This window comes from Anser anser, assembly GCF_964211835.1.
Source record: "Anser anser genome assembly, chromosome: W".
Classification (NCBI taxonomy): domain Eukaryota; kingdom Metazoa; phylum Chordata; class Aves; order Anseriformes; family Anatidae; genus Anser; species Anser anser.
The window spans coordinates 12,869,014-12,895,515 of NC_139731.1; the positions used below are offsets into that span (position 1 = coordinate 12,869,014).

Genomic DNA, 26,502 nt, shown 5'->3' on the forward strand with positions numbered 1-26,502 from the left:
GAGGGGACAGACCCAGGACAGCTGACCCAAACTGGCCAAAGGGGTATTCCATACCATCTGACGTCATGCTAAACAATGTATAGGGATGGCTGGCCGGGGTGGGGGGGCCGACTTCTCACGGATAGGCAGGGCATCGGTCAGCAGGTGGTGAGCAATTGCATTGTGCATCACTTGTTTCGTACACATTATTAGTAGTAGTACTATTACCGTTATTATTATTATTTGAAGGGATGCACGACACGGACTCCTGATGGCTCTCGAATAGGAGACCCTTTATTGCCAATTTTCACTACTACATATACTTATACATATACATATCCCCGTAGCCCCACGCGCTGTCCACGCGCCCGAATCTGTCTTACAATTGGTTAGAGACCCTCAGACACGCGCCTTGACCCAGCCAGCAATTGGCCACTGCCCAAAACTCATCTTTAACACTGTAGCCAATTTACTTTATCTCGACCTTGCTCAAGTTTTTGGTTCTACCGCTGTTTTCCTCATTATCTCTAACTCAGCGACGTGTGAAACAGCACAAAGCTAGGGGATAGGCCGGGCATCGGTCAGCAGGTGGTGAGCAATTCCATTGTGCATCACTTGTGCATCACATCGTACACATTATTAATAGTAGTACTATTATCATAATAATAATAATAATTATTATTATTTTTCCTGTCTTAATAAACTGTCTTTATCTCAACTCACAGGCTTCACTTTCCCGTTTCTCTCCCCCATCCCAGAGAGGGAGGGGGGAGGGTGAGCGAACGGCTGTGTGGTGTTTAGCTGCCGACCGGGTTAAACCACAACAGCAAGTCAAACTATTTTGCAATTGGTTGCATAAAAAATATACAATAATATGCTTAAATGTCATTAGAAATTGTACTGGCAAGTGTTTTCAGAACCTGCATTTGATTCTGTATTTTCTTTTATTGGCAGTTTCCTCTATTTAATTTAAATTATTGTAGGAACTGAAATGATGGATTGATTTTTAGACAAAAATCTCGGCATCCTGACAAATCTTAGGATTTTTTAAATGGGTTTTGCAGACATATATATTCTCTGAAAATAAAATCACTAGAAAGCAAAAATTAACAAGAAAGTAGAAAGATACATGAGAATTCCAGCATTAAAAATGAGAAAACCTGTGGGAAAGGAATTCGCAGGGAGCTTTGTGCTGTTTTGAGGGAAAGGAATTCGCAGGTGGCTTTGCACTGTTTCACACGTCCCTGAGGTAGCGATAATGAGGAAAACAGCGGTAGAACCAAAAACTTGAGCAAGGTCGAGATAAAGTAAATTGGCTGCAGTGTTAAAGATGAGCTTTGGGCAGTGGCCAATTGCTGGCTGGCTCAAGGCGCGTGTCTGAGGGTCTCTAACCAATTGTAAGACAGATTCAGGCGCGTGGACAGCGCGTGGGGCTACGGGGAAAGTATATGTAGTGGTGAAAAAGGGCAATAAAGGTCCTGCTGTTGAAGAGCCATCAGGAGTCCGTGTCTTTAAATGGTGACTCCGACGTGATAGGGGAGGAGCAGCGCTGCACGAGCGTCCAAAGGGAACCCAGGCGAATGAATCAAGCTCGCAGCTGGACTGCAGCTTCAACCCTGGGACATCACCTGAAGGACAGGTGAGCGGCTGGGCATTAATCATGGGAGCTAGCCTTTCGGCAGAGGAAGAGGCTATAGTGAAACTACTAACGCAACTCCTAATAGACAGGGGAGTAAAATCTGATCCGTTTAAGATAAAGCTATTATTGAAATTTTTGTGAAAACAAGGGCTCCCCTCAATGGCTTCCACAGTATTTGATGTAAAAACTTGGGACCAAGCGGGGGAAAAAATCTGGGAAGCAGTGTCCCGTGGGGATACTAATGCTGCTGAGGTGATGACTATGTGGCGGCTGGTGACAGAGACTTTAAGAGCGTGGCAGGCAGAAAAGAAAGTACAGAACGCCGCTGCCCAGGCAATAACAGCAGCCAAACTGAGATCAGAGCCTGCAAGGTCACCAGAGCAGTGCAATTTGATAGACCCGGGGGATGACAAGGAAGAGGGCCGTGGACCGCCGCCGCAGAGCCCCTCCCCGCTGACCCCCTCGACTCCCGCCTTGCCTGCCCCCGATAATGCCTCCCTGGGGGCCCGAGCTTTCGACCCGCGGGAACGATGGGAGCTGGTGCGCCGGGAAGCGCTAAAGGACGGGGACCCGGTAGGAATGGCTTTCCCGGTGCAGGTGCGACCCAACGGTCAAAATGAATATAATGCCTTCCACTGGGACCTAATTAAAGAGTTGAGAAAGACTGTGACTACATATGGATTACACGCACCATTTACTCAGTCATTGTTAGAAAATGTTATGACTGGTCACTTGCTGGTGCCGTACGATTGCCGTCAGATAGCCGCGATGATTTTAACGCCAACACAAAAATTACTGTGGGGGCAAAAATGGAAAGAAGCGTGCGAATTGGCCGCCCTGCGTAACCTGGACCGGCAGCCCGGCGACCCCCTCTTGGGAGCCGGGATCCCACAGTTGATGGGGGCTGAGCCGTTATTTGATCCGAGATTGCAGGCTAGGCTCGACGATGCCATCTTGCGGCAGTCCGCGTCTCTGGCCTTCCAGGCTATGTTGAAGTTGCCTGAAGTTGGAAAAGCCGAGCCATCGTTTACCAGCATTAGGCAACAAATTACCGAGCCTTATATGCAATTCATTGATAGATTGCGAGACGCTTTGGACAAACAAATTGACAACCGCGAGGCCAAAGAGGCCCTTATACTAAAACTGGCGGTAGAAAATGCAAACACAGACTGTAAGAAAATACTCCAAGCCCTGCCTGCTAATACTACACTGGTACAAATGATAGAGGCTTGCAATCGAGTCGGATCCGTAGAACATCACACTGCCGCTTTGGCCGGAGCCTTTGCTACTGCACTTAAAACCGGGCGAAAACGGTGTTTTCGCTGTCGAGCCACGGGGCATCTTGCCACCGAATGCCCACAGCGAGGAGCAGGGGGGGAACGCGGTAACTCTGCCCCTCCCACTGTTTGCCCACGGTGCGGCACGGGATGGCACTGGGCTAGCCAGTGCCGTTCGACGCATGATGCAGAGGGACGACCTTTACAACCGCGGCAGGGAAACGGGAAGCAGAGCGCGGGGCGGGGCCGCGCGATGACACAAGTGCCCCGGCCCTCCTTCGTGGGCGGGCCGTCCTCGCGGAAGTCACCGCCCTGGGCGATGACGACTACCGGGCTGCGACCGCAGCCGCCCACTGCTCCAGCGATCCCGCCTACTACGTCACCGTGGATTCCCTCACAGCCAGAACCCGAGGAAGCGCCGGATTGGATGTCTCCACAGCAACGAGCTGCACCCTTTGGGACACTCGGGTTCGCAGAATACCTCTAAATGTACAGGGACCAATAGGGAAGGGATGCAGCGCCCTCTTGCTAGGGCGGTCTAGCACCACACTAACGGGTCTTTTTATACTGCCTGAAGTCATTGACGTTGATTATGAAGGCATAATACAAGCAATGGCATGGACTCCCTCCCCACCGATGCTCATTCCCAAGGGGACTACAATTGCACAGTTAATACTATTTAAAGCCATAGTTCCACAAGCAGAGACATGTGACCGACACGACGCGGAGTTTGGATCAACGGGACCCCCGTCAGCGTTTTGGGCCTCGGCCATTACCATCAAGAGGCCTACGCTGACCCTAACACTTCATCACCCACAGGCTGACCCCTCCAGCGCACAAATAACCGTATTAATGGATACCGGGGCAGATGTTACAGTAATTTCTCTTCACGATTGGCCCAAAAGTTGGCCTTTAGATTCCACCACAAAAGGCCTTGTGGGAGTCGGTGGTGTCTCCGGTACCTTTCAGAGCCGGTATATGCTTAGCATTAAGACTCATGAAGGCTCGCTGTATAACGTCCGGCCGTATGCTGCCCTCATACCTGTCAGTCTCCTGGGGAGGGATGTGATGGGGCAGGGCGAGTTCACTCTGAGCTTTCCGGAAAATTTTCAATAGCGGCCATTGACGAGCAACTGCGCATGAGACTCACCTGGAGAACTGATAATCCTGTGTGGGTGAATCAATGGCCGCTTCCTGCGGAAAAGGTCGCTGCTCTCCAAGAACTTGTCCAAGAACAGTTACAATTGGGACACATTACCCCCACAACCAGTCCCTGGAATTCACCCGTGTTTCTTTTTAAAAAGAAAAGCGGGAAATGGCGATTACTTCACGATTTACGTCAAATAAACAATGCAGTGGAGGACATGGGAGCTCCCCAGCCCGGATTACCTTCTCCTGCTATGCTCCCTCGCAATTGGAATATCTTGATTATCGATTTAAAGGACTGCTTCTTTACTATTCCACTTCACCCTGCTGATGCTCCTCGATTCGTGTTCTCGGTCCCAAAAATCAATAAGACCGAACCAATGGATAGGTATCATTGGACTGTGCTGCCTCAAGGGATGAAAAATTCCCCAACAATTTGCCAAACATACGTAGCAGAAGCGCTACGCCCCGTACGCAAACGATTCCCGCACGTATACATCTATCATTATATGGACGACATATTGCTCTCCAGTCCGACAGACAACTTAACGCAAGAAGTACTGCCTGTTCTACGGCAGGAGTTCCAGACATGGGGATTACAAATCGCACCGGAGAAAATTCAAATCGAGGCGCCTTGGAAATATTTAGGCTGGAAGATACTGCAGCACAGTATTCAACCCCAAAATGTAGCCATTACAACGGAAATTCGCACGCTCAATGATGTCCAGAAGCTTATAGGCAATATAAATTGGATAAGGACGCAATGCGGAATTGACAACCATACACTAGCAGCCCTGTTCGAGTTGTTAAAAGGGGACACTAATATTAATGCGCCCCGCCGGCTGACTAATGAAGCCAGGGCGGCGCTACACCGTATAGAGAAGATCTCTGCCCAACAATGCCAGCAGCGAGCAGAAAATTTACCCATTCAGGTCTACATATGCAACCTGAATCCACAACCTTTAGTTATTATTGCGCAATGGGACTCCAATGCAACAGACCCGTTGCTGCTATTAGAATGGGTGTTTCTACCCCACCAACCGACAAAGACACTTGCCACCCGCATTGAAATGTTTTCAGATTTGATTAGGGAGGGAAGAGAACGAATTATAGAAATGGCTGGAGAAGAGCCAAAATCCATTATCATTCCGATAGTTAAAGACTATCTTGATTGGTGCCTCCAGAATAGCTTAGAGCTACAATCAGCCCTTTCGGGTTTCAATGGTCAACTTGATATACATCTCCCGTCTCACAAAATGCTTACCTTTTATAATAATGTACACGTTGAGGACAAGCCGCTATATCGATGGCACCCAGTCCAAGGACAAACAGTATTCACAGACGGGTCAGGGAGAACGGGAAAAGCTGTAGTCACGTGGGAACAAGGAGACCACTGGCAACATGTCATAGAAACAATACAGGGCTCCCCTCAGATAGTAGAATTACATGCGGTAGTAATGGCGTTCAAGCAATGGGACCAGGCCCCACTAAATATTGTCTCTGATTCACATTATGCAGTAGGAGTAGCACAACGAATTGAAAGATCTCAGATCAAACACATCCACAACAAAGCACTATTCTTAAAATTTAAAGAGTTATTATTTCTTACAGAGCACCGTACCCACCCTTATTGCGTGATCCACATTAGAAGTCATACGACACTCCCGGGATTCTTTGCAGAAGGAAATGCCCGGGCCGATCAATTGACTAACATTGCATTGCAAGTCCCAGTGCCAAATACATTGTCCCAGGCTCGTCTATCACATCAATTCTTCCACCAGGCTGCAAAGGCATTGTCCAAACAAGTGTTGTAGCAGTCTGTTTTGAAAATACAAGGAAGAAAACTGAGTAGTACCCATAGAAAACCACCTATAGTTTCTGTATAATAAAAGATAATAGTTGGAAAGGAGGGAACATTTTCATTGTTAACTGACAGCTATTTTGAAGTTGGACCATGATGCAGGTCTTCTCCCTGCACCACTACTTTCTTTGCTCCTGACATACCTGAGTTGCTTACTATAACTACGATTAATTTCAATGATCTTTGAACAGACTTAAAAACGACCACTGAATGTATTGTTTGTATTCTAACGGAACACTGAGATGCTAGTTATCATTATCATTCTTTCACACTAAACATAGGCTAGTGAGCTCAGCAGGAGTGGCTCCATCCTACAGCTGATCCTGACAACTGCTCCTAGCAGCAGCTGCATGGAAACGAGAAGCATCCTATATTCAGCTACATGCTAAGAAAATCAGCCAGGAGCTATATTGGGGTGCTGACTATTGGAAAATTGTGCTCAAGCCTCCCTTGTTGGCAGGATTTTAACATTTATTTCATAACTTCTTGGGGGAATAAAAATGTTGTTTTTGCACAGAGTTACATTGTTTAGAGGGAAGGATTAAGCCGGCTGAAACTGGCCCTTATCTAACATGGGGCAGCTGCTGGAATCTTCTCACAGGGGCTACCACCGCAGCACTCTCTGCTACCAGAACCTTGCCATGTGAACCCAATACACTGGGGCAGCTAGGTCATTACTGGTCTGTAAAGTATCAGGGATTAAATTAACTAATGAAACCCTAAATGTGATGGGGGTAGAAGGGGCTGGGATAACAGTGCCACTTTTTGGGGGGATACCAAGCTGAGACTAGGGGATGAAATGATCTCTGGGCAATTATTGTATGTACCCAAGGCAGGGACTAACTTGTTGGGAAGGGATTTGATGATGAAATTGGGCATTCAAATAGTAAATTGTTAGACTGGAATAACAGTGGTATTAATGGAGGGCTCTCAGGCCCTGAGAGCAAAGATATATTCCCCTCTGACTGGAAAGACCTTGAAATAGGGGCGGAAGCAACAATACATATGGACAGTTTTACCTCAGGGGTTTACAGGGCCACCAAATTATTTGGGCAAGTTCTAGAAGAATTTTTGGAGCAATTCCAACCTCCAGAGGAGGTGTTACTGTTACAAATATGTAGATGATCTTTTATTGTCAGGACAGGAGAAAACAGTTGTGAAGGAAGCCACTAACAAGCTATTTGACTTTCTGGGAAAGCAGGGCTTGGGAGTGTTGAAAAATAAATTACAATATGTAGAAAGAGAAGTCAGGTATTTAAGGCATCTAATGTCTGAGGGAAAACGGAGAATAAATCCAGAGAGGATTCAGGGAATTGTTGAAAACTAAGAAAGAACTAAAAAGTTTTAAGAGAAAGATTTTTTAAGGAATCAGGAGCCACGAAGCCTGAGGGGAAATGGATACTCCCTGATGGGAGAGAAATGCTGAATAAAGCACCAATGAGGCAAATATGATGTTTTACATCAAGAGAGTCATTGGGAGGTGCAAGCAATGTGTGATGTTGTGCTAAGACAGTATGTCTGTGTAGGAATATACACTTTAGTGAAGCAAATATGCAGAGGATGTACCATATGTCAAAAGGCAAATAAAAAGGTCATTTGTAACTCACCTAGAGGGGGACGGGAGCCAGGGATTCGACCTTTACAAAGTATACAGGTAGACTTTACTGAGTTACCTAAGAGAGAGTTACCTAACCTCAGGGAGGTAAGTTACCTTACCTCCCTGAGTTACCTAAGGGAGACTTAAGTACTTGTTTGTCCTAATTGACCACATGACTGGATGGGTGTAAGCTTTCCCCTCGGTATCTGCCACTGCAAACACGGTGGCTAGGGTATCACTGGAGCAAACAGTCCCTAGATATGGGATAGCTGAAAACATTGATTCAGATCAAGGAAGTCATTTCACTTCACAAGTACTTCAAGGGTTAATGCAGGCCTTAGAGACTGAGTGGGATTTTTACACCCCCTGGCACCCCTCCTCTTCTGGGAAGGTAGAGTGAATGAACCAGACATTAAAGAAGCAATTAACTAAATGAGTGTTAGAAACCCAACTTCCTTGGGTAAAATGCTTACCTTTAGCACTCCTACAGGTTCAAACAGCACCAAGAAACGATATGGGAATTTCACCATAGGAGATGCTGTTCGGATTGCCCTATCTGGGCAGAAGGGATGAGATACCACAATTCGAAACAAGAGAGTTTTCTTAAGAACTGTATTCTGGGGTTGTCCTCTTCCTCGTCATCTCTCAGGACCCGTGGGTTGTTGGCTCAAACCCCCCCCACCATCAACCAGGAAATTGGGTCCTGATTCGGACCTGGAAAGAATTAACTCCGGCCTGAATGGGAAGGACCATTACTAACGCCTGAAACAGCTGTAAGAACTGTGGAAAAAGGCTGGACTCACTATACTCGAGTGAAGGCATCCGTCGACCCTAGTACCTGGGAAGCTGTTCCTACAGAAGACCTGTTGGAAGTTGAAATTGAATAGAAAAATCTCATAGTGGACTCTGAGCTGGATAAAAGCTTACAATTGTAAACTAACCTTTTATTTTCACAGGTAACTAATGAGTGTGACTTGCGATTGAGAGAAAGGACTGGCCTATAGCAAATCGAAGTGCTCCCAAGGGGTTTTTGTTCTAGTAGTAGTGTACATATATCTTATTCTTTGTATTGATAATTATTTGGAAACCTAAGGGTTAAAAATGACAGGGAAAAATCCACTATTAATTTTGTTTCTAGTGATTGTAGGCCTCAGAGAAGGCCTTGGTCAATTGGCAACTTGGAAAAGGCATGACCAGATAATAGCAAAGACGGGATACCCCGTCAAAATATGGGTGACTGTGACAGAGGCTTATGTACCACAGTCCGTCATGTTTGATGCTTGTGAGGTGTTAGCTTGTGGAGATTTAAATGCCCAATGACAACTGAGCAGAGAGAACAAATATCTCTGTCCTGAACCTAAGATTAGCAGGATGTTTGAAGGACCCTCTTGCCCAGCATGGACTGATGTATGGTGGATGACCAATCATAAAGGGTGGTCGCATATGCCCACCTCAACTGTTGACTTCATAAGGTTAAAGAAACAAATTAACATATTTAAAGGAACTGTTCAGCCCAATTTTCAGCATCTACAATGTAATCCAATAACTATAACAATTAGTCAGGCTGATTACATTACTAACCATACTTCAGGTCTCGGAGAAGTTGTAACTGGGAGAGAGACCCAACAGCCAGATTGAGAATAGCTGTATGGGAACCATCCTCTATTGCCACCAAAGAGAGGGAGAAACTCGAGGAGAAAACAGGAGGCCCTCTTCGAAATGCGGCAGTTGTCACAGTTAAAGAAATAAAAGATCTTAGTCAAACATTTGAGATTGAGACAGGGTATGGGGATGTGAATGCCTGGATAGAATGGGTCAAATATACCGTCCAGAGTCTCAACCATACATAGCAATTGCTATGCTTGTGCCTCGGGAGGACCGATTGCCCAGATAGTGCCCTGCCCATTGGGGTGGACCAAGGACTCCCAGGGGATGCGATGCATGATTGCATTGTACCAAGAGAAGACTGCCTGGGGAAATGAGGCCTGTAAGTCTCTCTCTTTGCTGTTCCCTTCCTTGCGTGACAGCAATATCAGGGTTCCCCCTGCATTCTCCACAGCTATAGGTAACCATACAGCTTGCCTCTCACGGCAGGGTGTGAGTGCTACCCAGCATCTGGGAGAATTTGCCTTGTGCACGAGGACCTTGAATGCTACTGAGGACTTGATGGGAAACTGCTCAAGACTTGAGATCCCCAGGGCAGATCTCTGGTGGTACTGTGGAGGGAAGATCTTACGGTCCACCCTACCATCTAACTGGGGAGGCACTTGTGCACTTGTTCAATTAGCTATACCCTTCACCCTGGCATTTGAAAGAGAAACATCACAAATACCCAGAAGAAGTAAAAGAAGCTTAGGAGTATCATTTGATGATAGCGCGTACATAGATTCTATTGGGGTGCCTAGAGGAGTTCCCGATGAACAGGAAGCCAGGAATCAAATTGCTGCAGGGTTTGAGTCACTGTTCTGGTGGGTAACGATCAATAAGAACGTGGATTGGATTAATTATATCTATTATAATCAGCAGAGATTCATAAATTATACAAGGGATGCGATAAGAGGAATCGCTGAACAACTAGATGCCACCAGCAAAATGGCTTGGGAAAACAGAATAGCATTAGATATGATGCCTGCGGAGAAAGGAGGTGTGTGTGTGTGATACTGGGCAACCACTGTTGCACTTTTATACCCAACAATACTGCCCCGGATGGCACAGTAACTAGAGCATTGCAAGGGCTTACCACCCTTGCCAGTGAATTGGCAGAAAACTTAGGGACAGACACTTCCATCACCGGACGGTTGGAATCTTGGTTTGGTAAATGGAAAGGGATGGTAATGTCCATATTTATATCCTTGATTGTAGTAGCAGGAGTTTTGACAGCCATTGGTTGTTGCACTATCCCCTGTGTAAGAGGACTAGTGCAGTGGTTAATTGAAACTGCACTATTGAAACAAATGACCATGGAGCCACCACCTTACTCAGATAAGGTGATGATATTAGAGGAGATGGAAAGCAAATAAGGTGAAGAAGAGGAAGACATCTACCAAATTACAGCTTAGATAAAAGTTTTGCAAAAATCAACAATTTATAAAGAGGAAAAGGGGGGAATTGTGGGAATAAAAATGTTGTTTTTGCAGAGTTACATTGTTTAGAGGGAAGGATTGAGATATGCTTGCAGTGACAAGACAGCTTAACAGACAACCTTGTAAAATGCAGACAACCAGACTCCTTAGAACAATTAGGTGAAAATCACGGTGTCAAGTCAGAGAAGTGAAGAAACATTACCACTTCAAACAGTAAAGTCAAAATAAATTTGAAATTTAACAGGCCGGCAACTGAAGGCCATGTATTGTCTGTGAAGCATTAGATAGGTTGTGAACCTGGATTACCCAGTCAGTGGGGAAACAGGGGAGGGTCCCAGTCGTCGAGAAAGAAAGTATATAAACTGTACTGTGTAACTAGTTCTTGTGGTTTAACCCGGCTGGCAGCTAAACACCACACAGCCGTTCGCTCACCCTCCCCCCTCCCTCTCTGGGATGGGGGAGAGAAACGGGAAAGTGAAGCCTGTGAGTTGAGATAAAGACAGTTTATTAAGACAGGAATATAATAATAACAATAATAATAATAATAGTGATAATGATAATAGTATTAATAATAATAATGTGTACGAAACAAGTGATGCACAATGCAATTGCTCACCACCCGCTGACCGATGCCCAGCCTATTCCCGAGCAGCCGGCCCCCCCACCCCGGCCAGCCACCCCTATATATTGTTTAGCATGACGTCAGATGGTATGGAATACCCCTTTGGCCAGTTTGGGTCAGCTGTCCTGGGTCTGTCCCCTCCCAGCTCCTGCTGCACCCCCAGCCTGCTCGCTGGCAGGACAGAGCGAGAAGCCGAAAAGTCCTTGGCCTGGTGTAAACACTGCTCTGCAACAATTAAAACATCAGCATGTTATCAGCGCTCTTCTCATCCTAATCCAAAACATAGCACCCTACCAGCTACTAGGAGGAAATATTAACTCTGTCCTAACTGGAACCAGGACACTAGTAGATGCGCTCCTGCTTGTGGGATGCCCACCAGTGCAATCGCGAATGAATTATTACCTCACAGAGATCCTCGCCTGAGCCTATGTTATTGGCTACAGAGTGTTTCTCACACTTTTAACATTTATTTTATAATTAGAGCGAAACATGCTGCTGTGCATCTGGGATTACACTTTAGGACTCAGAGGGGACGCATTTAGCCCCAGATGCGCAGTCTCCCAGCAGAGCTCAATCCCAGATGAACTTTTACCATTTTCTTTCCAGTTTCACCCCAACAGAAACCTTCGCACCTCCCCACTCGTTCAGCTGAGAAAAAACCCGCCGGGAACCCGCCGGGGCCGTGCTGCCCGGGGTGAGGGCGCCCTGGCAGGCCGTACGTACCCTGGAGCGCCGCGCCGCGCCGCGCCGCGCCGGGCCGGGCCGGGCACCGGCACATCCGGCCCCGCCCAGGCCCCGGGCCCTCAGCGGGCGCGGAAGCTCTAGGAGCGGTGCCTAGGTCACGTCTCCATGGCAACAACGCCTCACCCGTTTCAAACGCTGGCGCGCGCGGCTTAGTAAAGAGAAACCAATCAGACAGAGGGAGGCGGGGTTAAGGGAAAAAGAGAGGGGAGAGCAGGCGTTGCGATTGGTTGAGAGCGCTGTCAGCCGCACGTTGGCCCCGCCTCCTCTCTTCCCGATCCGGTAAGCGAAGGTGAGGGCTGGGAGTGGGTTGTGCGCCGTGCTCCGGGATCCGGGGGGGAACCTGGGAGGGGTTCAGGGTAGTTCTGGGGCGCCCTGGGCCCCGGCATTATCTGTGCACAAAGTCTTTGGGTTTCTGCAGCGAAAAATCAGAACGTTAAGTGGTTGTCTTTCCTTCTACTTTACTGTTTTCTGTTCCCTCAGTGCGTTGTGTAGTATGTCAGCTGTAAAGAAACAGCACACAGGTCATATTTCGTGCTTCTTAATAACTTTTTTTTTTTTTTTAAGAGCTTTTATATAGGTTCCTCCTTTCCAATTTGAAAAGGAAAGGGCTCTATTTTTACACCTCACGGGTTCTTATTAAGACGCAGTTTAATTGTATGGTAGCTGTGAAGGGATGGATTTTTAGCCTGTGCTGGGTAAACACGACCTGTCTGAGCCCCACGTCATTTCTGCTTGATCCCCTACAGGGAACAGGGACATGACAGTCACAGCGTGTGGCTTGATCATCTACAGGAGGCTGCAGCCAGTGGCATCTTCCACGGCTGCTGACGGCATCAAATACCTCCTCCTTCAGACATCTTATGGGACCCACCACTGGATGCCACCCAAAGGTGATGTTTGTTCTGATAACCCGCTGCTGTGCCTTTTGTGTCAGGAGCAGGGGAGATTATAGCCTGAAGTCTGGCTGGATGCTGCTAAGGTCAGCTCTGGGGGCAGTTAACCAGCTGACAGTAGCAGCTGATTACGCTATTTGGGCAGCTGAAAGGGAAGCTCTGTGGCAGAGCCAGTATTCGGTAGTACGCTGTCCCAGCCCTGATACTGGGAATAGCACAACGCAAATATTTCATGTTCATTGTAGATCTCCTTAAATGCTGTTTCTTACCCCTTAGATTTGTTTCTGCTAATTTGTATTTCTGCTTTTACAAAATAGTGTTAAAGCATAGCACATGAACAGTTTGTAAACAGGAGTTTGTAAATTGGAAAAAAAAAAAGCTAGGAACAAAATCAGCTGTCCTCTCCTATCAGTGGAAATAACAAAACTTTGCAAACCTCTTCCTCCATCCACTTCACTAAATGTCTAGTGGAGAAGAGTTTGCAGCCTTTGGAAAGCCAAAAACCATGAGCTGGGACATGACTGTTGTGAGAGGAGAGATCTATGTGGAAAGGTTCATTGGGAACACAGTAACTTAAGACAAGCTAGCACAATAGCAAGTGAAATGACTCAGGCATATCTCTCACACACTCAGATCATATCGCTAAAGGTTTTGTAGATCAGAAACCACAATCTGATGGCAGCCTTTACTAGTAGCTTTGTACAGATCTGAGGGCAATAAATGAAGGTGCTTACATTATACATTCTCTGCAATTTGATTGGTCTTCAAAGGTAGCCCCAGGTTATGTGGTGCAATAACATAACTTGTATGTGGTGCAGACCTACATTTAATGTAGCAGGAGCCAGAATGAGAAGTTATTATCACCTCTCCAGGAGCACACAAGAGGCAAGTCCACTTATAGCTTGTCCTGGTTTCAGCTAGGATAAAGTTAATTTTCCTCCTAGTAGCTGGTAGGGTGCTATGTTTTGGATTAGGATGAGAAGAGCGCTGATAACATGCTGATGTTTTAATTGTTGCAGAGCAGTGTTTACACCAGGCCAAGGACTTTTCGGCTTCTCGCTCTGTCCTGCCAGCGAGCAGGCTGGGGGTGCAGCAGGAGCTGGGAGGGGACAGACCCAGGACAGCTGACCCAAACTGGCCAAAGGGGTATTCCATACCATCTGACGTCATGCTAAACAATATATAGGGGTGGCTGGCCGGGGTGGGGGGCCGGCTGCTCGGGGATAGGCTGGGCATCGGTCAGCGGGTGGTGAGCAATTGCATTGTGCATCACTTGTTTCGTACACATTATTATTAGTAGTACTATTATCATTATTATTATTATTATTCGGCTGTCTTAATAAACTGTCTTTATCTCAACCCACAGGCTTCATTTTCCTGTTTCTCTCCCCCATCCCAGAGAGGGAGGGGGGAGGGTGAGCGAACGGCTGTGTGGTGTTTAGCTGCCAGCCGGGTTAAACCACAACAGTCCTTTTGGCGCCCAACGTGGGGCTCGAAGGGTTGAGATAACGACAGATCTGACCAGAGTGTGTTAAACCAAAATTGGTATAAGTATTAGACCTGCTTAATAGTTGCTAGTCACAATGTTGATTGCTTTGATCTTGCTTTGATCTCATGTCTACTGTGCCTGTTTTCCAAATTGAGTTATATAGCACATTACTTACTGTTTGTGTTCCCTGTTGTGCTGTTTATCCTTTCCAGGGGGCTGGTTTAAGATCATTATTTTACTGTGCAGTATAACACTGGCTTATGATATGATAAAATTGCTGGCCATGAGACTAACCTGGTATTTGCACTGTCGTCAATTCCATACTTTGGAAACCATATCTCGGAAGCTATTAACAATTACACCTATTACTTTTTTTCTTCAGGGAGCCAATCTGTGGAGGGGACAGGGGGAGATATTTTTTCCTACTTCTTTACTCTCCCTTTTTCCTTCACCCCCCTCTTCTCCTCCGAGCTAGTTACGATAGCTCTTCAAGATGTTGAATATCCTTGGGATGTTCAGACCAGCATGTTGTTATTATTATGTCTCCTGAATGTGTTTCAGATTTTGTTTAAGGTTAAACAACTACTTAGGAATCTCATCCGGAGATCTGTCCTGAGGCGGGATAGTTGCGAGTGGCAGGGAGTGTGGGAGGATATGGGCAGGCATCTGTGCTGGGTCTGTCTGGGATGGAGTCACCTTTCCCTGCAGCAGCCCACACAGTGCTGTGCTCTGCACTCGTAGCTGGAACAGCACTGGTATCACTCCAGTGTTGTGTCTATTGCCGCATAGTACTGGCACAGCATCAGGACTCCCTCCAAGCCCCCAAGAGCCAGCAGGCTGGGGGTGGGCAAGTGATGGGGAGGGGACATCGCCAGGGCAGCTGACCTAAACCAACCAAAGGGATATTCCATAACACCTGATGTCACACTCAGCAATAAAAAGGGGGGCTCTCGTGGGCGAGGGGGCTGTCCTCCCGAACAACGCTACGCATTTTGAGGCCCTGCTTCCCTGGACGTGGCCGAGCATTGATCATTGATGGGAAGTAGAGAATAACTTTTTTTTTCCCCCTTTTCTCTCTGTGCTTCCGCGTGGCCTTTTTTTTTTTTTTCCCTCCCCATTCCCTTTCCCTTTAATTAAATCATTCTCATCTCAAACCTCGAGCTCTTTGTGTTGTATTTTCTCCCCCTTCCTCTTTGAGGAGGGGGGAGTGAGAGAGCGGTTGTGGTGGAGCTCGGCCACCCACCCGAGTAAAACCACCACAGCATCTAGAGCAGTGTGAACCTCCAGTGCTTTGGAAATTCACCCCTTAAAAAAAAAAAAAAAACCCTGCTTGAAAAAGGGGTGTCATCACTCTGGCAATTCCAAAGAGACACAAATCACTGCAGCATGCTGGGGTCTGGCCTATGCCTATCAAGCTGCAATCGATGCTACTATCAACCTAGTGACAGACCCTGCAGCCACTCCAACCTCTACAATGGACCCTGCGTCCGCTCCAGCCCCTGTGGCCACTCCAAGACATGTGACGGACCCAGCGGTCGTTACAACCCCTGTGGCAGGCCCTGTGGCTGGGGCAGAGAAACAAACTGTAGCAGTGCAAGTTGCCCCTGTAGCCAAGGTGAAAATATGATTTAGAGAGTCAGATCATTTAGAACGCAGAGAAACTCCTGCTAAGACTAAGCATGAAGAAGATGAGGCCGGGCCATCAGAGGAACAGGAAGATGAAGATGAGGATGTCACAAAAACAACAGTAACTACCCGAACCCTATACCAGCGTCAGCTACGAGATGTGCGAAAAGATTTTGGTCGCTGTATAGGTGAGCAGCTTGTCACCTGGCTGCTCTGGTGCTGGGACACCGGAGCCAATTATGTGGAATTAGAGGGCAGGGAAGCCAGGCGGCTGGGATCCCTTGCTAGAGACGCAGGCATTGACAAAGCAATTGGAGATGGAGCACGATCTCACAGCCTCTGGAGGCGTCTCCTGTCAGCTGTGAAGGAAAGGTATCCCTTCAAGGAAGAACTTGTATGTCTACCAGGCAAGTGGACCACTATGGAGAAGGGAATCCAGTACCTGAGGGAATTAGCCGTACGGGAGGTGATTTATAGGGATTTAGACAACGAACAAATATCCACAGATCCAGATGAAGTCCAGTGTACACGACCCATGTGGCGGAAGTTTGTACGGAGTGCACCATCATCATATGCCAGCTCATTGGCAGTAATGGCCTGGAAAGAGGATGAGGAACCCACAGTGGATGCATTGGCTAAACAACTCTGGCAGTATGAAGAAAGTCTCTCCTCTTCCCTACAGGCCTGTGTCTCGGCTGTGGAGAAACTTTCTGCAGAGGTCCACCAACTTAAAGAGAGATTATTTTCCTCCCCACCTGTACAAACCAGTGTCTCAGCTATCAGGGGTAAGCGTCCTTCCGTGCAAGGAAGACGATATAGTGTGTTAAACCACAACATGCCTACAGCTGTACTTTGATGTTTTTCAAGTTCCCTGAGCAGTTCCAGCGTTTATGGGATTTAGCTGTATTGCTTGGGTCCCCCCTACATGAACTTCATCAGCCTGATCCATGCTCCTAGAACTGTGATTTTGCACAAGTCTGATGGGCAGGGGATGCAGGGCTTGTTTTCTTCCTGCACTAGTGCAAATGGCTTTGAGGAGCTGGAACGTGGTGTGATGTGCTGTCAGTGGTACTTTTTGTTCCTGGTGGGTAGAATGTATTGCACAAAGTGTAAACTTACTGAATTTAGACTTGAGGTTAGCAACAGTCGGTGGGGTGAGGTGATTGCCTCTTCCTGTGCTGGTGTGCAGGAGATAGCATTTGTGTCCTGTGGGTTGAAACTGAACCCTGGTCTCCAGCTTTATTGCTACCTCAGCTCACTGCACGTTTGGTAACTGTGTTGTGGTTTATCCCGGCCAGGAGCTAAGCACCACACAGCCGTTTGCTCACCCTCCCCCCTCCCTCTCTGGGATGGGGGAGAGAATCAGGAAAGTAAAGCCTGTGGGCTGAGATAGGGACAGTTTATTAGGACAGGAAAATATTATTAATAATGATAATAGTACTACTAATAATAATGTGTATGAAACAAGTGATGCACAATGCAATTGCTCACCACCCGCTGACCAATGCCCAGCCTATCCCTGAGCAGCCGGCCCCCCACCCCGGCCAGCCACCCCTATATATTGTTTAGCATGACGTCAGATGGTATGGAATACCCCTTTGGCCAGTTTGGGTCAGCTGTCCTGGGTCTGTCCCCTCCCAGCTCCTGCTGCACCCCCAGCCTGCTCGCTGGCAGGACAGAGCGAGAAGCCGAAAAGTCCTTGGCCTGGTGTAAACACTGCTCTGCAACAATTAAAACATCAGCATGTTATCAGCGCTCTTCTCATCCTAATCCAAAACATAGCACCTTACCAGCTACTATGAGGAAAATTAACTTTATCCTAGCTGAAACCAGGACACTATGGATTATGATAGTCATAAAAGGTACTGGTTACTGACTGTTGGTGGATGTTCTGTGGGCATTTGCTGTGGATGCTATGAAAGGAATCCAGCTGTGCAAGGCTGGGTGGATTCTGTTGCTCAGAGTCCCAGGTTTATATATGTACAAGATGAAAATAAGTTTATCCTCAAAAAGAAGGAGATAGCTTGACTTGCAGTGCTGAGAAAATAATTTCTACCTAAAGCTTCAAGATATTTGATCTCATATATCTGAGATATCAGATGCTGTTTTCTTCATAGTTCCTTTTGGAAATAGAAGTGTATTTTGCATTTGAGATGATGTCACATTGTAAGAGGGTGATTAAGCTTCTGATACACAAAGAAGTGAGTGAGACCTGTTGACACAGCAACATGAGCTCCCCACGTACCCCACTTCTAGTACTAAATGGTGGCTTTGGGTACCTGGGACCTGAGAGAATACTCACCTCTGTGATGAGTATCACAGATCGCCTCGCCGAGGCGATCGGCTCCGGGGCAGACGTGTTCTGCAGCGGAGCGGGGGATCGAGGTGGGCAGGTCTTTTTTTCCAGCATCGAGGCCACTCGAGGCAGCCGAGGGAGCAGCCATGACCTGGCAGCCCTCGCGAGTGAGGCTGACGAGGCGTAGGCGGAGCCAGCAGCGCCCCCTCCCCAGCCGTACAAAGGCAGGCCCTAGGGAGCGAGAGTGACCAGGGCGCGCCACGTCAGTCAGGACGTGGCGCAGCAGTTCGCGGGCAGGGCGCGCTCAGACAGGACAGAGCATCCCGCCCCACTCAGGAGAACAGCTCGTCTACCGGCTGTCTACCTATGGCTAAACTGCCATGGTCTCCACTAGGCAGAAAGCTCTTTCTAGAAAGTCTGTGGCGACCCAGACTGACTGCCCGCTCAAAAATGCGGCAGTTCAGGTCTCTGGGTGCAGGGAGTGCCTGGGCCTGTTGCTGCCATCTGAGGGAGGCAGAGGCACCATGTGTGTGAGGTGTGAGCAGGTGGATGACCTGGTCAGCCTGGTGGCAGAGCTCAGGGAGGAGGTGGAGAGGTTAAGGGCTATCAGGGAGTGTGATAGACTGGTGGAGCAACTCCCTGCCAGGCCAGAAGGAAAGGCACCAGGGTGAGACACCCTAAATACCAGCCCTGAGGCTTAGGCAGGCAGCAGAGGCTCCACAAGAAACACATCACCCCCTACCGCCTTGTGAGCAGGTAATAGGAGGGGACCAGCAGGCAGAGTTCCTGGTACAGTGAACCCCCTCTCCTCTCCTCCCCCTAGCAACGATGCTGATGAATGGGGGACAGGGGGCAATGGCAAAAGGTCCCTGCTCACCGTTACAAGCGTAGCAGGTGCTCCTGTCTGGTGATTCCCCTACCTCCCTAGCTGCCCCTGCAGAACAGGTACACTGCTCTGCGAGGACAACTGGACAATGGCGAGGGTGATGGTTCTTCCTACTTGGAGGTGTCACCAAAGTCTAATCAGGCTACCCACTGCATTAAAACCTCCTCAGTAAAGAGTAAAAGACGGGTCATTGTCATTGGTGACTCACCGCTGAAGGGAGCAGAAGGCCCGATATGCAGACCAGACCCGCTACACAGGGAGGTCTGCTGCCGCCCGGGTTAAAGATGTAAGGAAGAAACTTCCTTCGCTAGTACGGCCCTCGGACTATTATCCTCTTTTGTTGTTTCAAGTAGGCAATGATGAAATAGGAAGAACTCCTCTAAGGACTATGAAGAAGGACTTCAGAGCCTTGGGGAGACTGGTCAAGGGTTCGGGAGCACAAGTCGTGTTTTCCTCTATCCCTCCAGTTATAGGAAATAATGAGGTACTGGACATGATGAGCCAGCGGGTTAATAACTGGCTCCGAGACTGGTTTCACTGGCAGGGTTTTGGTTTTTTTTTGACCTTGGGTCGATTTACATGAGACCAGGCCTGCTGACGACAGACAGGAATAGCTTTTTCCTCCGGCAGAAAAGGGTTTTAGGATGGGAGTTGGCAGGGTTCATTGATAGAGCTTTAAACTAGGTATGAAGGGGGGTGTGGGTGGAACCGGGGACACTAGAAAGGAGCCTGAATGTGACATGCCGGTTCTTCTGGGTGAGGAATGTGCTAGCAAGACCTCGCAGTCTTGTGTCTTGGTGAAGGATGAGGATGACAGAACATTTTGCAGGAAGGACACAAGGGTTGGTGAGAGGTTGGTAACTATGGAAACACCTGAGTGTGGTCAGGAGGGTATTAGGGTTTCTCCCTCCCAAAAGGTGGCCTAGCTGAGGTGCATTTACACTAATGCATGCAGTATGGGCAACAAACAGGAAGAGCTGGAAGCCACCATACTAGTAGGAAACTATGATGTAGTTGCCATCATGGAAACCTGGTGGGGTGATTCCCATGACTGGAGTGCGGCCATTGATGGCTACAAACTGTTCAGAAAGGATAGGCGAGGAAGGAGGGGAGGTGGAGTTGCCCTCTGTGTTAGGAAGTGGATAGATTGTGAAGAGCTGTGCCTGAGAAACAGCCATGACCAGGTCGAGAGCCTGTGGGTGAAAATCAAGGATCGGTCCAGTAAAGGACATCTAGTGGTTGGAGTCTGCTACAGGCCACCTGATCAGGGGAAGTCTGTTGACGAGGCCTTCTTGCTTCAGCTGCAAGAACTGTCACACTCACAAGCTCTTGTCCTGATGGGGGATTTCAACCACCTGGGTATCTGCTGGGGGTAGCGGCACTGCAGGTTCCAGGCAATCCAGGAGATTCCTGGAGTCTGTTGAGGATAACTTCCTGGTCCAGGTAATAGACGGACCGACCTGACGTGAAGCCTTACTAGACCAGGTGCTCACCAACGTGGAAGAGAGCATTAGAGAGGTTAAGATTGGAGGCTGCCTGGGCTGTAGCGACCATGCCCTGGTGGAGTTTGTGATCTTGAGGAATATGGGTCTGGCAAAAAGCAGAGTCAGGACCCTGAACTTGAGGAGAGCAAACTTCCGGCTGCTCAAGGAATTACTGGCTGGGATCCCCCGGGAAACTGTCCTTGAGGGCATAGGAATGGAACAGAGCTGGCAGATCTTTCAGGACACCCTTCTGAGAGCGCAAGAGCTCTCCATCCCCCAGCAGAAGAAATCGAGCAGAGGAGACGGGCGACCGGCATGGCTGAGCAAGGACCTGCAGCTTAAACTGAGGGAAAAGAGGGAAATGTACAGGAAGTGGAAGCAGGGTTGTGTAGCCTGGGAGGAATACAGGGGTGTCGTCCGGATGTGTAGAGACAGGATCAGGAAAGCCAAGGCACAGATGGAGCTGAACTTGGCAAGGGATGTGAAGAATAACAAGAAGGGGTTCTACAGATAAATAGGCAGGAGGAGACAGGCCAAGGAGAGTGTTCCCCCTCTGATAAACGAGACAGGAGAACTGGCTTCCTCAGACATGGAAAAAGCTGAGGTACTCAATAAGTGCTTTGTCTCAGTCTTCACTGGTGGTCAAGTTTCCTATGTCTGTCAGGACCCTGAACCTCGAGGAGGGGGTGAGAGGAGCAGATTCCGTCCCACTGTGACAGTGGAACAAGTCCGGGACCACATAAGGAAATTGGATATGTGCAAGTCCGTGGGATCAGATGGTATACATCCCATACCATCAGATGGCTGATGTGGTTGCCAAGCCGCTCTCCATCATATTTGAAAAATCATGGCTGTCGGGTGAAGTCCCCGGTGACTGGAAAAAGGGAAACATTACTCTCATTTTTAAGAAAGGGAGAAAGGAAGACCCGGGGAACTACAGGCCAGTGAGCCTCACCTCTGTGTCTGGGAAAATCATGGAGCAGATCCTCCTGGAAGACATGTTAAGGCATGCACGAGATAAAGAGGTGATCCGAGACAGCCAGCACAGCTTCACCAAAGGCAGATCTTGCCTAACCAATCTGGTGGCCTTCTATGATGGAGTGATGGCATCGGTGGACAAAGGAAGGGTGATGGATATCATCTACCTGGACTTGAGCAAAGCCTTTGATATGGTCCCTCACCACAATCTTCTCTCTGAATTGGAGAGGTATGGATTTGAAGGATGGACTGTTAGGTGAATAAAGAATTGGTTGGCTGGTTGCAGCCAAAGGGTTGTGGTCAACGGTTCTATGTCTGGGTGGAGGCCGGTCACAAGCGGTGTCCCTCAGGGGTCGGTCTTGGGACCGGTGCTCTTCAACATCTTTATCAATGACATAGGCGACGGAATCGAGTGCACCCTCAGCAAGTTTGCAGATGACACCAAGCTGAGCGGTGCAGTCGATACAATAGAGGGAAGGGATGCCATCCAGAGGGACCTGGACAGGCTGGAGAGGTGTGCCCATGTGAACCTAATGAGGTTCAAGAAGGCCAAGTGCAAGGTGTTGCACTTGGGCTGGGGCAATCCCAAGTATTTATATAGACTGGGCGAAGAATTACTTGAGAGCAGTCCTGCGGAGAAGGACTTGGGGGTCCTGATGGACGAGAAGCTGGACATGAGCTGGCAGTGCGCGCTTGCAGCCCGGAAGGCCAACTGTGTCCTGGGCTGCATCAAAAAAGGGGTGGCCAGCAGGGAGAGGGAGGTGATTGTCCCCCTCTACTCTGCTCTTGTGAGACCCCACCTGGAATACTGCGTGCAGGCCTGGGGCCCCCAGCACAAGAAGGATGTAGAGCTCTTGGAACAGTCCAGAGGAGGGCCCCTAAGATGATCAGAGGGCTGGAGCACCTCTCCCATGCAGAAAGGTTGAGGGAACTGGGCTTGTTTAGCTTGGAGAAGAGAAGGCTCTGGGGACACCTCATTGCGGCCTTCCAGTACTTGAAGGGAGCATATAAACAGGAGGGGGAACACCTGTTTACATGTGTTGGTAGTGATAGGACAAGGGGAATGGTTTTAAACTAAGACAGGGGAGATTTAGGTTAGAAATTAGGAGGAAGTTTTTCACTCAGAGGGTGGTGAGGCACTGGAACAAGTTGCCCAGGGAGGTTGTGGATGCCCCATCCCTGGAGGCATACAAGGCCAGGCTGGATGCGGCTCTGGGCAGCCTGCTTCAGTGGTTGGCAACCCTGCCCAGAGCAGGGGGGTTGAGACTAGATGATCTTTAAGGTCCTTTTCAACCCAGGCCATTCTATGAAGTCATGGCTATTTACAGACTCCTAAGTAGAAAATAGAGTGACACAAGAGGCAAAATTAAGCTTCACACCCCCCCCCCCCCTTTTGAAGCCTCCCAACTCCTGTTAAGTTGCTTTTTTGAGATCTTGCTTGGCTTGTTCTATTTATGGTCTTGTCTGGATCTTTCATGAGAAAACCAAATCTGATGTTTCTCAACAAAAGTACAAACAGCTGGGGATACGTTATATTTATCCTTTGTTTGTAATGGCACCTCTCATTCTAAGCAATGTAGAACAAATAGGGTGTCTGAGAAGACCAGCTGTCGACAGGGCTAGCATTTAGGTGTGCTGTGTTTCAGAGGGGAATATATGGGAGAAATAAAAATATCCATAACTGCTGCATATCCCAGCGTAGGAGAAAATATTGGTGTTATCTTTCATGTGATAATTGCATCTATATGATTCTAAGGTGGCTCAGGGTTCATAAGCATCTGATCTACCATTGGAGTGGAGCCACCTTTTAACTGTGTGCTTGGAGATGCTTTTTTTTTTAATCCTCTTCGTGATTCATTCTGCTTTTCCAGTTGAAGTGATTTCATGACTGACTTCATGGTGGTTTAGGATGCGCTGGAACAGAAGGAGATGCAGGAAGCTAGTTTGGTTCTGTTTGGCAACTTTCACTCTTTTTTTGGATATAAAAAGATGTTGGAACTTTTAGTAGTGCTTATAGTATTGCCCTAAGCTGTGAATCAAGTGATTTAAAGCTTTTTTTTCTGAAACCCACCTTTGAAATAGCATTTGTTGGTGTCTGGTCCCATTGTTTCTGTGCTGTTGGCATGAGTAAGAGTTTTGCAGAACTGAGCCTTAAGCTTCTGTGGGAGGGAAGGGTTGAGAGAGAACTAAGTCTCTTGCAGATCAGCAGTCCTCCCTCTTATTGGCTAAAGGAAAAGTATTCCTAAGGTGCTCAGTCCTTAGCCTGAAGTGTGATCTAAGGTGGAGCATTACAGGTGCAGAGCGCTCCAGAAGATGAGAGGAGGACTGGGAAGATTTCTCATGCTAACAGTCCACTGGCAGTTTCAGAAAATGCAGTGGAAACAATCATAAATGGCACAAAAGAGAAATCAAGAGAGGAGTGTTTAACAAGTAGTCTCTGTTCTCCATTTTCAGTTCTGTATCAGCTATGGTGTCCTCCCTATGTTTCCTAGTTGTCAACTGTGTAAACAAAGTCTGAGTTTCCATCTTGGAGACTTACATTTTCACGTTCTTGACAGGCCACGTGGATCCAAGAGAGGATGACCTGCAGTCAGCCTTCCGGGAAACGCAGGAGGAGGCAGGTCTTCAGGCCAGTCAGCTCACCCTTGTGCAGGGGTACAAGAAAGAACTGCACTACCCTGCCCGTGGCAAACCCAAAACTGTTGTTTACTGGCTGGCAGAGGTGAAGAATTGTACAGAAATCAAGCTCTCAGAGGAGCACCAAGCTCTCTGCTGGCTGAAGCTGGAAGATGCTTGCAAATTTGCAGAATATGAGGACATGCAAGCAATGCTGAAAGATGTGCATCAGTTTCTCTGCTCCAAGGAATAAATACTTCTGTGAAGGATAAGGGGGCTTTTTGAAGAACATGTCCTGATTATAATTTTGGCCTGAGCCTAAGTTATTGGCTACGGAGTGTTTCTCACAATCTAGGGGCTCGCCCGGGATCCAGTCACCTACCGGGGAGCCCCACCGCCGCAGCAGCAGGAAGGCATGCCCCGCTGATTTCAGTGGTCCTGTGCATCGATGGTGGAGGTTCTGCAGAGAGCTGACAAAGGGCCTGAAACTGATTAAAAAGGCAGGATCCATGAAGTACTGGGGAAGGGAAGAAGGTAGGCACTCCATGTTTGAGAACTGATCCGGTAACTCTGTGCACAGACCAAGTGTGAGAAACACTCTGTAGCCAATAACATAGGCTCAGGCAAGGATCTCAGTGAAGTAGTAATTTATTCGCGATTGCAATGGCGGGCGTCCCACAAGCAGGAGCGCGCCTACTAGTCACACAGTACGGTTTATATACTTTATTGCTCGATGACCGGGACCCTCCCCTGTTTCCCCATTGACTGGGTAGTCCAGGTTCACAACCTATCTGATGCTTCACAGACAATGCCTGGCCTTCAGTTGCCAGCATGTTAAGTTTCAAATTTCTTTTGACTTTTTTACTGTTTGAAGTGGTAATGTTTCTTCACTTATCTGACTTGACTTAACACCGTGATTTTTGCCTAATTGCTCTAAGGAGTCTGGTTGTCTGCATTTTACAAGGTCGCCTGCTAAATTTTCTTATCACTGCAAGCATATCTCAATACTACATTCCTTCCCTCTAAACGATGTAACTGCAAAAACAACATTTTTATTCCCACAATTCCCCCCTTTTCCTCTTTATAAATTGTTGATTTTTGCAAAACTTTTATCTAAGCTGTAATTTGGTAGATATCTTCCTCTTCTTCACTTTCTTTGCTTTCCATCGCTAATATCATCACCTTGTTATAAATTAGTTTGGTAAAAATCATTCCTGACACATCGTGGGTAAGGTAGACCGAATTTTAATTTATTTGAGCAATTCAGCAAGCAGCGATAAATAAAACAGCGCTGGGCGGCCGGGGAGTCTCCTGCTCCGCCAACGGCGTGCACCCCTAAGCCCACCAGAGTCTCGATTTATAGTCTTGTGGTTCCGGGTTTTTAGTGGCACATCCTGGTGTCTTCTTACACTGCAAGGCCTGTTACTAGGGGGTCTTCGTCAGTCCTCTGGTGGTCGTGAGGATGAAGATCGTCGTCTTCCTCTGCGTTGGGGTCGTGACTTTGCTGCTGATATGTGTGTTCCCACGCGGGGGGGAATGCCATTGTGCCCTTTTTTGGAGCTGGTTTCTACTGCAATTGTTAACTTAACAGGAAATTCCTATACTTGTTTTTTTCCTTCAACAGGATATTGGGGGTATAAGCAGTTAATCGTTGAAAACCTTCCCATCAGCAATATTTAATGAACAAACAAGGCTTTACCCATTACAACCCCCCCTTTTTCTCTGTATCATTTTGTTCATTAAATCTATTTAGTTCTAATTGACTCAGGATTAATGTTTCCTCTAGTAGGGGTCTATCATTTATCGATTCGTACTTTGTCCTCATAAGCATCAGGTGAGCAGCCTCCAGTCTCCCTTTAACAATAGGTAGGACTTTGTTAAGGATACAAGGACCAAACGTTAGTCCTAGGGTTAATAAAATCAGCGGGCCAGCTATTGTTGACAACAGAGTGGTGAGCCACAGCGAGTGATTATACCAGGACTCGTACCAGCTTTGTTGGGCCTCCTGCTCTCTTTTTCTCTTTTCCAATCCTTCTCTAAGTTTGGTCATGGTATCTCTCACAATTCCAGTATGGTCAGCATATACACAACATTCCTCCTTGAGTGCGGCACACAACCCTCCTTGTTGTAAATACAATAAATCTAGTCCTCTGCGATTCTGTAATACCCCTTCAGATAACGATCTTATAGATTTTTCTAAAGCACTGATAGATTTTTCAATTCTGGCTAAATCTTCATCCACAGCCGCTCTCAGAGAGGTGATCTCTTTTCCTTGTTTGATTAATG

At 47.7% G+C, this 26,502-nt stretch overlaps 1 protein-coding gene across 5 annotated transcripts; it reads left to right on the plus strand.

Moving 5' to 3' along the window:
* The first annotated feature begins 1,264 nt into the window (after nucleotides 1-1,264).
* LOC310888761 (bis(5'-nucleosyl)-tetraphosphatase [asymmetrical]-like) lies at nucleotides 1,265-25,979 on the plus strand. 5 transcript variants are annotated; one of them, XM_083815826.1, is made up of 4 exons: nucleotides 1,265-1,618; nucleotides 7,990-12,237; nucleotides 12,695-12,838; nucleotides 24,159-25,979. In XM_083815826.1, exons 3-4 carry the CDS (start codon nucleotides 12,706-12,708, stop codon nucleotides 24,467-24,469), a joined length of 444 nt encoding a protein of 147 aa, XP_083671952.1. In that variant the 5' UTR covers nucleotides 1,265-1,618; nucleotides 7,990-12,237; nucleotides 12,695-12,705; the 3' UTR covers nucleotides 24,470-25,979. The 5 variants fall into 5 exon arrangements, with proteins under 5 accessions (XP_083671952.1, XP_083671953.1, XP_083671954.1 ...); XM_083815827.1 differs by lacking the exon at nucleotides 7,990-12,237; XM_083815828.1 differs by lacking the exon at nucleotides 1,265-1,618 and having other exon boundaries at nucleotides 12,200-12,227.
* Nucleotides 25,980-26,502: the final 523 nt, after the last annotated feature.